Here is a 13,481-nt window from a genome sequence, read left to right as displayed (position 1 = left end):
CAAGCAGCTCAAAAAATCTTCAGGAAAAAATTCTACGTCTGCTTTACCCTGAAATACTGCTCTGATTAATCATATTTATATTACCAATTTCAGTTACTACCTGTTTAGCTGGGGATTGTTTCAGTTTTATTGAATGCTCCCTTACACTTAGATAGTATGTGTGTATCCTAAGAAAGATACTTGTGTGCTAATATCTTATATATAAATACTGTATACATATATATAAACACACAGACATATATATTTCATATGCATATGCATCTGCAGGTCTTGAGGGAATTGGTGGATGAAGTGGCTAAACCACTATCCATCATATTGGAGAAGTTGTGGCAGTCCAGAGAAGTTCCTGCTGACTGTAAAAGGGAAAGATAGCCTGCGTTTTTAAAAACGGAAAAAAAGAAGACCCAGGGAACTACAGATCAATCAGTCTCCCCTTGGTGCCTGGCAAGATCATAGAGCAGATCCTCCTGGAAACATAAGGCACGTGAACAATAAAGAGGTGATTCCTGACAGCCAACACAGCTTCACTATGGGCAAATTGTGCCTAATGAATTTGGTGACCTTTTACAATGGCGTTATAGCATTGGTGAGTAAGGCATGAGCAACTGGCGTCATCTACTTGGATGCGTGCAAAGCATACTGTCATGCACAGTAGCCTTGTCTCTAAATTAGAGAGGCATGAGTTCGATGGATGGACTTGGTGGATAATGAATTGGCTGTGTGGTGCGGTTGACACACTGGAGGAAAAGGATACTATCCAGAGGGACCTTGACACGCTTGAGAGACAGGGCAGAGAAAACATTATTAAGCTCAACAAGGGCAAGTGCAAGGTCCTGCATATGGGCTGGGGCAATCCCAATCACAAATACAGGTTGGCTTATGTTGGCTTTGTTGGATTAAGAGCAGCCCCAAGGAGAAGGACTTGATTGACAAGAAGCTGGAAATAACATGGCAATGTGTTCCTGCAGCCCAGAAAGCCAAACATATCCTGGGCTGCATCAAAAGGAGCATGCGCAGCAGGTTGAGGAAGGTGATTCTCCCTCTCTACTCAGCTCTTGTGAGACCCCACACTGTGTCTCTGGGGCCCCCAACATAAGAAGGTTGTGGACTTGTTGGAGTGAGTCCAAAGGAAGGCCATGAAGACGATCAGAGGGCTGGAGCACCTCTCCTGTGAAGACAGGCTGAGGGAGTTGGGACTGTTCAGCCTAGAGAAGAGAAGGGTCTAGGGAGATCTGAGAGCAGCCTTTCAGTATCTAAAGGGGGACTACAAGAAATCTGGAGAGGGACTTTTAACAAGGACATGGAGTGATAGGACAAGGGGGAATGGTTTTAAGCTGAAAGCAGGTAGATTTAGATTAGATATTAGGAAGAAGTTCTTTACTGTGAGGGTTGTGAGGCACTGGAATGGGTTGCTCAGGGAAGCTGTTGAATGCTCCATCACTGGAAGTGTTCAAGGCCAAGCTGGATGAGGCTTTAAGCAACCTGATCTAGTGGAAGGTTTCGCTGCCCAGGGCAGAGGGTTTGGAACTAGATGATCTTTAAGGTCCCTTCCAACTCAAACCATTCTATGATTCTATTCAATGACACAGAATCATGATCATGATCAAAAGCATAAGGCAAATCACAGAACTTCACAGTAGCACTTCCATAATTAGGACACAACATTTAACAGTGACTCTATTCTTGTAAGGCATGGTTTCTTAGAGAAAGTGATTGCTATTATTATCATTGTTATTATGATTATTACTGTGATTACTTTGATTACCACTTTGTGGCAACAAGACAGAAATAAGAAGATTGGCGTCAATCTTGTTGGAGGATTCTCCAAAATCTGTTACTTTGAGAGACACAGACAGGCTTTCCATGTAATCCACTAATCCACATGGGAAGTCAAGTACTGAAAGACTTTAGAAGCTAGAAAACTGAGGAAAGAACTATAAGCACACGTCTAGGTAGCATAATACAGTAGAGCATTAGAGTCCCAAAAAAACATGTGCACAACAATCGGTCTGGAAGCTTAGTGGACTTTAGCCATGTTAGTATGGCATTGTGTCTGGTTTTACCAACTCTTCTAAGGAGAATAAATCAGCACAGAGCTGACAGAATTCTGATACAGCTATATTTTTTAATTTTGGAGTTTTTTGGGGGGTGGAGGGAGAGTATTTAAGCTAACTTGCAAATTTTGAACTGTGCTGTGTAGTATGCTTAGCCAGCTATATAAGTCTAAAGAATCACCATCCTCCATTTTCCCTAATGATTTAAAAAATGCTCTGTTCTCAAGTGTTTCCAGATCTGGTTCATATGGAGCAAAAAAGTTACACATGAACTGTCAGAATGCAGAGATGGCTCACCTACCACATATTTTATATTGAAAATATTTCTTCTGTTTTATTTTTTGTTTGTTTGGGGGTTAGTTGTTTTTTTTTTTGGAGGGTTTTTTTGGGTTTTTTTTGTTTGTTTGTTTGGTTTTTGGGGGGTGTTGTTTGTTTTCCATTAGGTATAAATTATTAATATTAAAGAGACCAGCTATGGAAAGAGAAAGAATATGTGAGGAGACACATCACCATAATCTTGCATTATAAGATAGGATTCAAGACTTTGCTCTGGTCAATGTGGAGTGATCTATGGAAAAAGAAGCAGAAGTTATTCAAAACTCCTTACAAATATCGTTACATTTAGTAACCTCCATGAAGGTGCAGGAAAGTTGGAGGCAAATCTGTGGAATCAAACTGAGATTTTCTCCCAATCCATCACACCATTTTAGGGAACAAGTACAACTGGAAATGGGTCTAAGTCCAAACAGGTACATGACTGCATGAACAATGCTCTTTTTATCATTATAAAGCAGTCCCCTACATTGATGCTATTCATAAATAACCACAATTCATAAATAACTCACTGTTTCTTTTCAGCAGTCAAAAATAAGAAGCAGAGCTAGTTCCATTCCTCTTTTAGTGACTCCTATAAATCCGGAAAAAGGAGCTGGTTCTCTTTGAAGACAATAATTAACTATAGAACACAGTGGTGAAATCACCTTAGAACTGCTATGCTAAATATATTCAAATTAGACAGTAATGAGCATGAAGAACAAACACTTCAGATTTAGATATTCTTTGCCAAAAGACAAGGATTTTTCTCCCTAAAGGCACAGATCTGTAAAAAAACCAATTTTATTTTACTAAACAAGGGGAGTGTGCTGTCATCCAAGTTCTTAATCACCAAATTTAATTTGTATACACAGTGAGAGTTGCTGTTGCCAAACACTTATTATGAATGGACTATAGCATCGCATATTTCAAGCATAATTTGTACAAAAAATTAGGCAGTTATTCACTGAGTCTCCTTAAGAACCAGAGACGGCACATGCTGTAGAAACCCTTATTACAAATAGGATTCTTAGCTCTTCAGTAACTTCATTGCCTTGAAACTACAAATACATTGCTCTACAATTCTACAATAAAGACAGGAAGATCACTTAGCAGTTATCAACATGGGCAAAACAGACTCAACTTGGGGAAAATTAGTATTTTATTGCCAATTAAAATAGATTTTTAGATGGTAAGAAACAAAGATAAAATAAAGCAGCTCTTTCCCCTTTTCCTACCCTCTTCCTTCCACTTCTCCACTGGCTCAACTTCATTCCCAATTCCTCTACTTCCCTGACCTAAGCATCACAGGGAAGTGGAGAATGGGAAGTTGTGGTTAATCCATAACAGCTCCTCTTTTCTGCTCCCTCCTGCTAGCACACTTTTCCCCTGCTCCTTGAGTGGGTCCTCTCCCCAGTCTTCAAGACATACCTGCTTCAGAATGGGATCTCTACAAGGCCACAGTTCCTTCAGGAAATAACCATCTCCTCCTGTGTGGGGTCCTCCATAGCCTGAAGTATGAGTATCTGCTTGTGTGAGGAGTGCTTTCCACAGGCTACGGGGGAATACCTGCTCCAGCATGATCTCTTCCATAGGCCACAGGAAAATCTCTACCCAAACACCTGGAGCTTCTCTCCCTCCTTCTCCTTACTCTAATGCCCACAGCCTACCCCTCAGTTCCTCCCTTTCCCCCGTGACCCTGAACTTTTGTCCCTTCTTAAATACATTTTCTCAGAGGTGCCACCACCTTGGCTGAGGAGCTCAGCTGTGTCTTATAGTGGCTGCATTAGAGCCAGGTGGAACTGCCTGTGTCCGGTATTACTCAGCCCCTGGTCTCTTCTCACAGAAGCTGCCTTGCAGCTCTACACCATGCCAACACCTTGACACCTCCACCTAATACTCAAAATAAGATTTCAGTGGCTAAAATAGAATGTATATTAAATTGAAGCGTATAAATTCAAAATTCTGATTCACACTGCCAATTATTGAACATGTGATTCAAAAGATGCCTAAAAATGACTAAGTACCATGAAGTAATTTTTTGCTGTGAAGGTTCAGCCATCATCTGCAGAGAAGTAATTATTCCTGAATTCTAAATAGCTATTCTCTTAATCTCATAGCTGCCCTAACATTCTTATCTTCTCTATGAGATCAGTACAAACTGACATTTGGAAGTAACTAAGGGTGCACTTAAGTTGTATATTAAACTAAGTCAAAACCTTGGCTTAAATAACTCATCATGTATTTTATCTTTAATGCCAGTTCTGAGCCCCAGCCTTCCTTATCCTGGACCTCAGAACCTGCTGTTCATCTTGTTCATATGACAATGAATATCTGCTCTTTTTTTTTTTATGCAATGAGCTTACCTAACAAAAAAGTCCCACAAGATCTAATCAACAAAAAGGGAGAGAAGTTTTCTTTATCTTTTTGACCTTCCCAGCTACTTCTACAGCTTTGTGCTGCCAGCCATCTCTGGCAGTAATTGCATCTGCACTCCTCAAACCTCTGTCTGTATTCCTTGCTATTGATATGCAGAGGAAGGAGAGCAACTACATTACTAACTGAAGTGACTATTTATTTAGTCAGATGGGAGGAATCTCATGGTACACTCCCTGAGATGTCAAAGCAAGATGCCACTTACATATCTAGAGAGGCCAAAACTGATTGGCACATCAAGACCAAATTTAACATGTACACTGACAGAACCAGGTTTCTGTACTAAATATGGAGCTAGTGGTGTCTGTCTTCCAGCAAAATGTTTAGCACATTCACATGAGTTTTGGGAATTCTAGGTTCACTGAACGCACTCCTCATGAGAGGAAAATTTACTTAATGCATTTTCCTGAGAAGTACTATAATGTCCATGTTATAAGTTAGCCTAATTTGTAAGGAAAAGAGGAGGAACTTTTGCTGGACTTGCTGAGTTTCAACACTATTCAGTAAAGATTTCCTGAGCCAGGAAGAACATAGAAAAGTAAGGTATAACCTCAAGTAGGTTTTGCCTTGAAGTGCCAAGTCTAGACTGCAAGTCTCCTCTCTTGAAAATCAAGGTCAGGACATAAACATTCTTTTTCCTCTCAAAGTGACTTACCATCTGCTAACTAGAACCTTAAGCCATACTTTCCTGTTGATGAGGGAGACTGAGTAGCTGGGTGAGCAGCTGGCAGCAGTCCACAAGTTGTCCAAGGTCAACCCAACACATTATTGGAAAAAAACTTTAGTCTTTGGAAGACATCTTAGAAATATTTATTTAACCTCAAACAAAGAAAAAAAAAAAACAAATAAAGATTTAAGAATTACCATGCCTGTCAGTGAAGACAATAATGACTTGGTAACCCTAGAATCCTTCCAAATGAAGCAATTAGGAGCTATAAAAAAAATTATACAGTCAAAAGACTTGTACTTTTATTAAGCCCATTTTGCAGCAGACACAGTGACCCAGACACTTATGATTTATACTTGATTATAAAATAATTTTTTCATGAATATGAAAAATATTTCATTTGAAGCATGTCTGAATCATCTGGATTAAAATTTGATGTAAGGTTGTTCATATGGTAAGATTTATAAAGAAGTGATTAACACCTCAGTCATGAAATGACCTTCTGGGTAAGTGATCATAATACAGCATGTTTAATTAATTATTCCTTTTAAGATGTTGTACTGTGCAGCTGAAGAGAAATTAATCCTAGTGTTTTAAGTAACAGGTTTTTAATAGCAAACTCAGCAGAATACACACATATTTGTTTTTTCTTGTTCTTTTCTTTCATGATTGTGTACCAGTGCACGTTCAGAATGCAACGTCACGTTGACTTGCGATAATGCAGATATAGGTATACTCACTGATTAATTTCCTTATTTTGCTTTTAATTTTAAATTGCTCATTAAGTCGCATGTGATATATAGTTTCACAGTCAAAAGAATTCCACTTGTTTGCACTGTATCTTCAGATTCTCTCAACAAATGTTTACCTACCAAGCCAAAATTAAATCTGACATAAACTTTTATTCTCTTTTTATTTCTTTAGATTATGAATACATTTCCTGTATTTATAGTAACATTTATGAAAACAAAGGATCCTGGAGTCATACAAACAGTCCCTGATTAAGACATTTAAAAGGTATCTTATTGCTGAAAGATGACTATGTAAGCTGTAGTTCCTTACTCAAAAGACCTATCCTCTATGTACATTAAATCTCAGGTTTGGCAGATTACAAAGTATAATGTTGAGAGTTGCTTTTTTCTTTACAACATTTGCAGTACAAACTCAACAGTTCATGTTACAACCATTAACATTCATCACTACAGCCAATGAATGGCTAACCATTTAGACAAAACAGGTTTTAGATTCAGTAACTGAGGAGTACCTTTCAGTTTTGTGTTGTTATATCTAACACTCAGTTACCACCAATGTACAAACAATAAGCAGTAACAATGGTGATCTTGAGTAAAGAGCTATTCTACTTAGGTCTTTCAGCCACTGATTTTATTCCGTTAATTCTGTAAACCAGGCCAGACTTTCTCCATACAAGGACAGGATGTATGGAATGAGAATGTTCAGACTGGAGAATTGAAGAATTCACAGAATTTTGTAGCTAACTGATTACCTAGGGACTTCAAGCTATGCTACCTAAGCACAGCATAACATAGCATTAAACACCAAAAATAGTTTTCCAGGCCTGCATCTTTCAACATGAAAGTTTGATGCTATTTCAAATAAATCAGTATTTTTTGCAATGGAGTGTAAAACTAGGAAAAACTAATAACATTTCTGTGTGCTGGGAAGTGAGAGGTTAAACTGATGTAAGGAGGCAGTTTGTAGCTTTAGTACGCGTTAAGTCATAAATCTGAAGGAAAAACAGATATCTGTTTATAAAGATCCTTTTAGGCAACAAGGATGATGTATACTATATATATAGTTGCTAAAGAGCAAATATAAGTGAAAGAACAGCAGCAGCTGATAGAACAGGAATAATAAGATCTTGTGTTGTCAAGAGGACCTAGTGGAACTGAGCAATATTGTTTCATGGAGCAATATCAGCCAGTCAAAGCAATTAACAAACCAGGGACTAAGCTAGGGATGGAAAGTTGTCACTGGGTCACCTGAACCTTTGATATGGCTTTGCTAGTCAGTGTGATTGACGACAACTAAACATATACAGAAGGCTACTGCAGAAGAGGGGATGCAGTCATCTTTAAGAGGTATTTTGTCAAAAAAAAAACCAGCCCAAAACCCAACAAAGCAAACCCAGAGGAAGGGAACTGTGTACTTTTGAAAAGTTGATTATTTGTTATTATCCTTTTGTTGCTTTTCTCTAATACAGCACTGCATTATTAATTCGCTTTCAGGGAAAAAAAGGTTTCTTCAAGTCCCAGATCACTTAGTTTTATTTTCCAAAGTATCTCGGGTAAGGACATTAACCAGGGTTTATTACTCTTACCTAGGGTTTAAGAATACCATTGTTGCTGCCAATTATTTTCTGACAGAAATCACCTGAACTTTGATCGCTTTTTGAAAGAGCCCACCGAGGTTCCAAAGCAGTAGATTTTATCTTAGCAGTGTTGAGGAAAAGTTGTATTTTAATAGTTAATAAATTATTTTAATGTATTTTTATTAAACAGGTATTTAAAATTAAATGAAATTATGAACAATGTAAATTAAATCCAAAATAAATAGAATTATGGAATTCTTAAAATTTTAAGAGATACATAAGCTGTCAAATTTTTAGAGCTACAGAGATCAGTGTCTGAAGACTGCTTTGCTTAGAGATTGGAATTATGTAACAACCAGAAAAAAACATTCAAAATGTCTGATGAAAGTGAATACTTCTAAAATATTTTTTTATAAATGAAATGAAATATAGTAACATTATTTGGCCTATCTCATTTAACGTATTGTAATTTTTTCCAGTTTACATTCATATTTAGAAGTCTATATTTTAATTATTGCCAATGATTAAAGTTTTCTCTGCACATTAAAACACTTTCAAAATTCAAACCATCATTGTGTAAAGATACACTGCTATGTATCTTTAAAGGGTCCTTGTCCATGATTAAAAAAAAAAAGCTGTTCCTAAGTGTACAAAATAACTGAAATATACCTATCTTTCAGAGTTAAATAAATTACTTTTGTCATACTGCTATAAATTCAGTACTTTGAAGATTAATATTTTGTAGTTTCATGGTATTTTCTTTTACTATTTATAATTCCAAAAGTTGGTATTCTCAGACAATATAATTACCTTTTCTGTATTGTAGGTAACATAAAACAAACAAAAAATGTTAAATATAAAAAACCAGCTATTGGCTATTTGAATTGTAATTGCTAGAAAAATTTTCAAAACCTCAAACTATCACAGAGCTACTTCACAGGTCTAGATGTTTTCCATACACTTCATGCATGCTCTTTTTCTTTATAATGGAGAAAAGCAATGTTTTGCTCTGAGAAGACCTTGCTTTGGAATCAAATTACATTCACTCACTTCTGAGCCTGCTAACTCTGCAACTTCATTTTAAAGCCTTAATTTAACTGCTATATCAAACACTTTGTGGATTAATTATTCATTCAGACTTAGTCTAACTGGTACATTACATAGCGGATGTCCAAATAGTGTCACTTGAAGGGGAGGGAAAAAAATCGCTGGTTATAATTGATTGCCAATGTATCACTAAATTTTGAGTAATGTTCTAGTGCTTGATAGACACCCAGATATCACCCCATCCTTTTTAGAAAATAGCTAGCACTGAATAGTAAACAACTATTCTTACATATTCACTGAATTTGTACCAGTGAATAGCTACTTGTAATACTAAACAACTACTACAGCTAATTAAAACAGAACAAAACAAAACAAAGTCACAAAACCTCCCTAGTAGAACCCAGCATCCTATCCTTGTGGTTAAATGTGTTAAAGAATTCAAGTCAAACTGCTTAATCAATAATGAAGAATCATGAAAGGAAAGCACACCTACAGATTGCTTGTTCCTTTTCAAATTAGTCTCTTAAGCACTTATCTTTTATGAATACAACCAGAAAGTCTTACAGAAATGTATACAGAAAGGTGGAGACAACTGTTTTAACATCTATTAGCTAGCTCTTCTGAAGAAAATATTGGGGGATGGGGAGAAGCTTTTAAAACTTTAAGATGTGGAATGATATACGTTTTTCCTATTTTTGCTGAAATGTCAATGATAATTTTGAAGATCACTCCACTAGAAGTATGTGGACTAAAGTTTGTGGTGGTTTGAAGAAGGATATACAGCTATATAGATATTTCGAAAACTGTACTTCTTTGTTCTGTGTAGAAAATACATTCCTCTCAGTTCAGTGGTGTGAATTGTACCTTTTCTAATCTTATGAATTATGTGGTATTTATAAAAGGCTGAAATGGGTAGGAAAAAACATTTTATACAGAAAGAATGCAGAAATAAAACAAATTGAGGCAGAGAACTATAAAAATTTCTGCAAGCGGAGTCCTATGACCCTACATGTTTTCAGGTTGCTTAAGCTGAATATATCAAAACATTAAGTATGAACTACTTGTTCTACAGCATGCAGAGCATTTAAATGTCATAGTCATTTTAGAGAAGTTTTACTGCATCTCTACCCACTAAATATTTTGTCATTAGTTCTGCAAAAATGCAACAATTAACACTAAAGGCAACAGTGTCAGTCCAACAGGTCAGCAAAGTCAGTGGCTGAATACAGAAAACATTTATTTTTTTTTGCACTATGCAATCTCTTTTTTAATATGTTTCAGCTGAATGTATGGGTGACTAAAGAAATCATAAATCAAACCTTAATGTAAACAACATCTTGAGTTATTTAGCAAGAATTGTATCAAAGTTCTGTTTGAATTAATAATGATTTATCCTCCAAAAATGAGATGATCCTGCGTACTCTTTTTTTTTTTTATTTAGTTGAGACCACTGCTATAAAATTAAAACCCTGTAAAACCTGTGAAATAGCTTTCTCCACTGCGCTAGAGAGCAGACCATACCTGTGAATCCAGGTGGACAGAAGCACCCATAGCCACCAAGCCTGTTGATGCAGCTTCCTCCATGCAAGCAAGGCAAAGTTTCACACTCATTTACATCCATCTCACACAGAGACCCATAGTACCCAGGTGCACAACTGCAGATGAATCTTCAGAAAAGAAAAAAATCAGGTAAGTCAACAGAAGTAAACAACATGATCTACTCCAATATTGTGAAGCTTTATGTATGTCCTGATGTCAAGCTGGTATCCCTAATCCTCATCTGTATCAAAATAATTAACAGACTGCTGTCCTGGGTTTGGCTGTAAGTTATTTTTATCCTTCTTAGTCAACCTGGTGTGCCCTGGCTCCCCAGGGCTCACCATACTGATGCAGCCCTTAGCACAGATGCCCACTCGGTGTAGTGCACTGCAGTCCAGAACTCCAGAACTTCTCATTTCCATGTTTCTGAAGCAAGCAGAGAGATGTATTCCTTTTTTTAAATCACTAGAAAAATTGTGCACAATAATTTTTGCTGAAGGTATGAGGACTGACTTAAGGGCTAAAGTTCTTCTGACCCAAGTCTCTGAATAACTGTAGAGTGCTGTGGAAAAAAACACAAGGTACAAAGTTTTCTCTTGCTTACACTTAACTTTTAGTAAACACACTAGAGAAGGTCATTGTCAGAAACTGAAAAGAGAGATGTAGCACTCTAACTGAAGATCAATTTTCCTTTATTTTACTTCTTTTCCAAATTTATAAAGAAAAAAGAAGAAGAAGATAAAAAGGTAAGGGGGTGAAAGAACAAATTGTGCTGAAAACAGCTTCCCTTCTATTTTTCTTTCAGGTCAGTTAAGAAACAAATACGTGAGTAACAGCACTTGACTACCTAATTTTAACACAGAATCTTTGTCATGTGCTGAAGATCCCATCCAACCTCAGGGCAGTGAGCAGATTTTATACATAAGGAAATCAGAGAATTATTTTTCATTTAGTAACAACTAACCTGTTTAGGAGATCCAGGCAAGTTCCATTGTTTTTGCAGGGTCCTGATAAGCATTCGTTAATCTCTGCTTCACAGAGTGTCCCAGTAAAACCATGTTGGCAGGAGCACCTAGCAAAAAGGATATCACTCACCATGTTACTTTTTAGTTTAATATAAAAAGATTCTGGGAAAATGTGGCAAATTTTGAGGAGCATGAATTAGGTGGTTCCAAAATCATGTTTGATTTTAATTCTGGTTCTTACAAAACTGCTTTAACAAGCTTCACAAGTACAGGGACTGCAGCCCAGGAATTTTTTTTTTTTCCATTATTAGTTGAAGGCCACAGCCTTTGTGTTGACCCCACTGTGCAGTGGCTCAGAACTTGCCCTGGCCTGAGCCCCTTTTCACTTGCTTTGACACCTATCCTGGAGTCAGCTATCTGCTGCCTCCCATGCTTTAGCTTCAGTTCTGGAATTAGCGCTTACGGTAAGGGTGTGACACACTGGGATAACCATGGTGTTATAAACAATAACCTTTTGAGTCCATGTGGGCTGAGGAAGCTGATAAACAGTGCAAAGGAAGTAAATTGTGATAAGGAAACACACAAAAATAGCTCCCAGCAGGCCTGAGACTGAAGCTGAGAAAACCATCAACCGTAAATTTCACACTTCTCCTGGCAAAGAGTGACAGATACTGGTGACTTGCAGTAACACTGCCTGTTCTTGAGGAAGACTGAAATCACTCCTCACAGGACACACACAGAAGTTGTGACATCATAACAAAAGAGACAAGAGCTAGATAACTGCAAGATTTCCCAATATAACCATTATAACTACATTGTTCATCAAGCTGCTTTTTATTAGCTTCAACTCAGACTATTAGCATTATTGTAACTGGACTAACAACAGCTGTTTGTTATATTTTGATTAGATTCCTAAGATTTTAATTAGCCCTACAACAGGTTCTTGAGTCCACACGGATAGTTTACATGTATGTCTTTTTGCCCACAGCATTCAGCGTGTAATATAACAGTGTCAAACACACCAAAAAAACCCCCATAATTCAGACATGAAAAACATAATACAGACAAAGTATGAGAAGACTAGCTAGATGATAAACATCAGTGCATCATACTGAGTAGCTGTCATTCAAATAATTTTCCTCACCTGTAATGGTTAATCCCATCCACACAGAGACCTTCATTCTGGCATGGATGGGAGATGCACTCATCACTGTTAATTTCACAGTAAGTGCCCTCAAATCCTGAAACACAGATTATATTAACTGAATGAGTGAATCCTACTACATAATATGAATGTAAGTCACAGCTCCTCTTGGAGATTTGGCTGCCTGAGCTCAGGGCCAATTTAGACAATGCACATGGCAGGCCTGAGAAACATCTGCCCTTGAAGCTGCTCAAGAAAGAGCTGAGTAGTGACTACTTCTCCTCTTGGGGGCATCTAAGCTCAGGCTCTTTGCCCTTGGTATCTGTGCTATGCACGTGCTTAGTTATGTACCTGTTTATCTGGATGCTGACACTGGCCTTCAGACTAGCTCCCTGACTTGACCTTGGATCTGCCCTGTTCCTGTAGCCTTGACTGGTGATCTGGTGTACTATGGGGATCCTGGACACCTCCCTAAGACCTGCACTGCTCACCTCTTTTAGATACTGTCAGACAGGACCCTCGACAGTGAGGACACTGCCCTGGCTGCCTTGGTAAGACTCCTGGCTTATGTTCACTTCCAGAGCAGCCAGCCCTCATTGCTCTCTGACTCCAAGGTCAGGGGCAGCAAGTGGATGCAATCCTAAAAGAATGTTTTCTGATTATTTTTGTTCACCAAATTAATTTCAGGAGAATGTGGAAGTCCTAACATACTTTAATGAACCAGAAATAACAAATCTGGATGGAGCATCTGGCTAAATATACTGGGGTAATATAACTTGTTTTAAAGGGCTGAGAAGGCTTTCTTGAGGACTGTGGGACAATGTCAGAAACTAAAAGCTAATTCAATAAATAATATATTACAGAGCATAATGGTAGTTACAGAGGCTGTATTTATTCAAAGCAGTCACTAGGTAAAAAAAAAAAAAAAAACCACATTTAACTGATTTCAGTATTTAATGAAGAAAACGTGATCAAGAGCTTATCTCCA

The 13,481-nt window shown here is 37.5% G+C and overlaps 1 protein-coding gene across 1 annotated transcript in view; it reads right to left on the bottom strand.

Annotated features, from left to right (window-relative positions):
• The window catches only part of EYS (eyes shut homolog), a gene marked incomplete at its 5' end in the record, with an annotated part of 835,842 nt that overhangs the window by 476,103 nt on the left and 346,258 nt on the right, over positions 1–13,481 (bottom strand). Inside the window, 3 exons of the mRNA XM_080615919.1 lie at positions 10,367–10,512; positions 11,349–11,456; positions 12,494–12,590. Of these exons, the coding sequence (XP_080472045.1) occupies positions 10,367–10,512; positions 11,349–11,456; positions 12,494–12,590 (351 nt within the window). The remainder of the gene's footprint in view (positions 1–10,366; positions 10,513–11,348; positions 11,457–12,493; positions 12,591–13,481) is intronic.

This window comes from Psittacula echo (assembly GCF_963264785.1).
Source record: "Psittacula echo genome assembly, chromosome: 4".
Lineage (NCBI taxonomy): Eukaryota > Metazoa > Chordata > Aves > Psittaciformes > Psittacidae > Psittacula > Psittacula echo.
The sequence above is the reverse complement of the archived record's forward strand: the minus strand, read 5'-3'. Positions and strand labels throughout refer to the sequence as shown.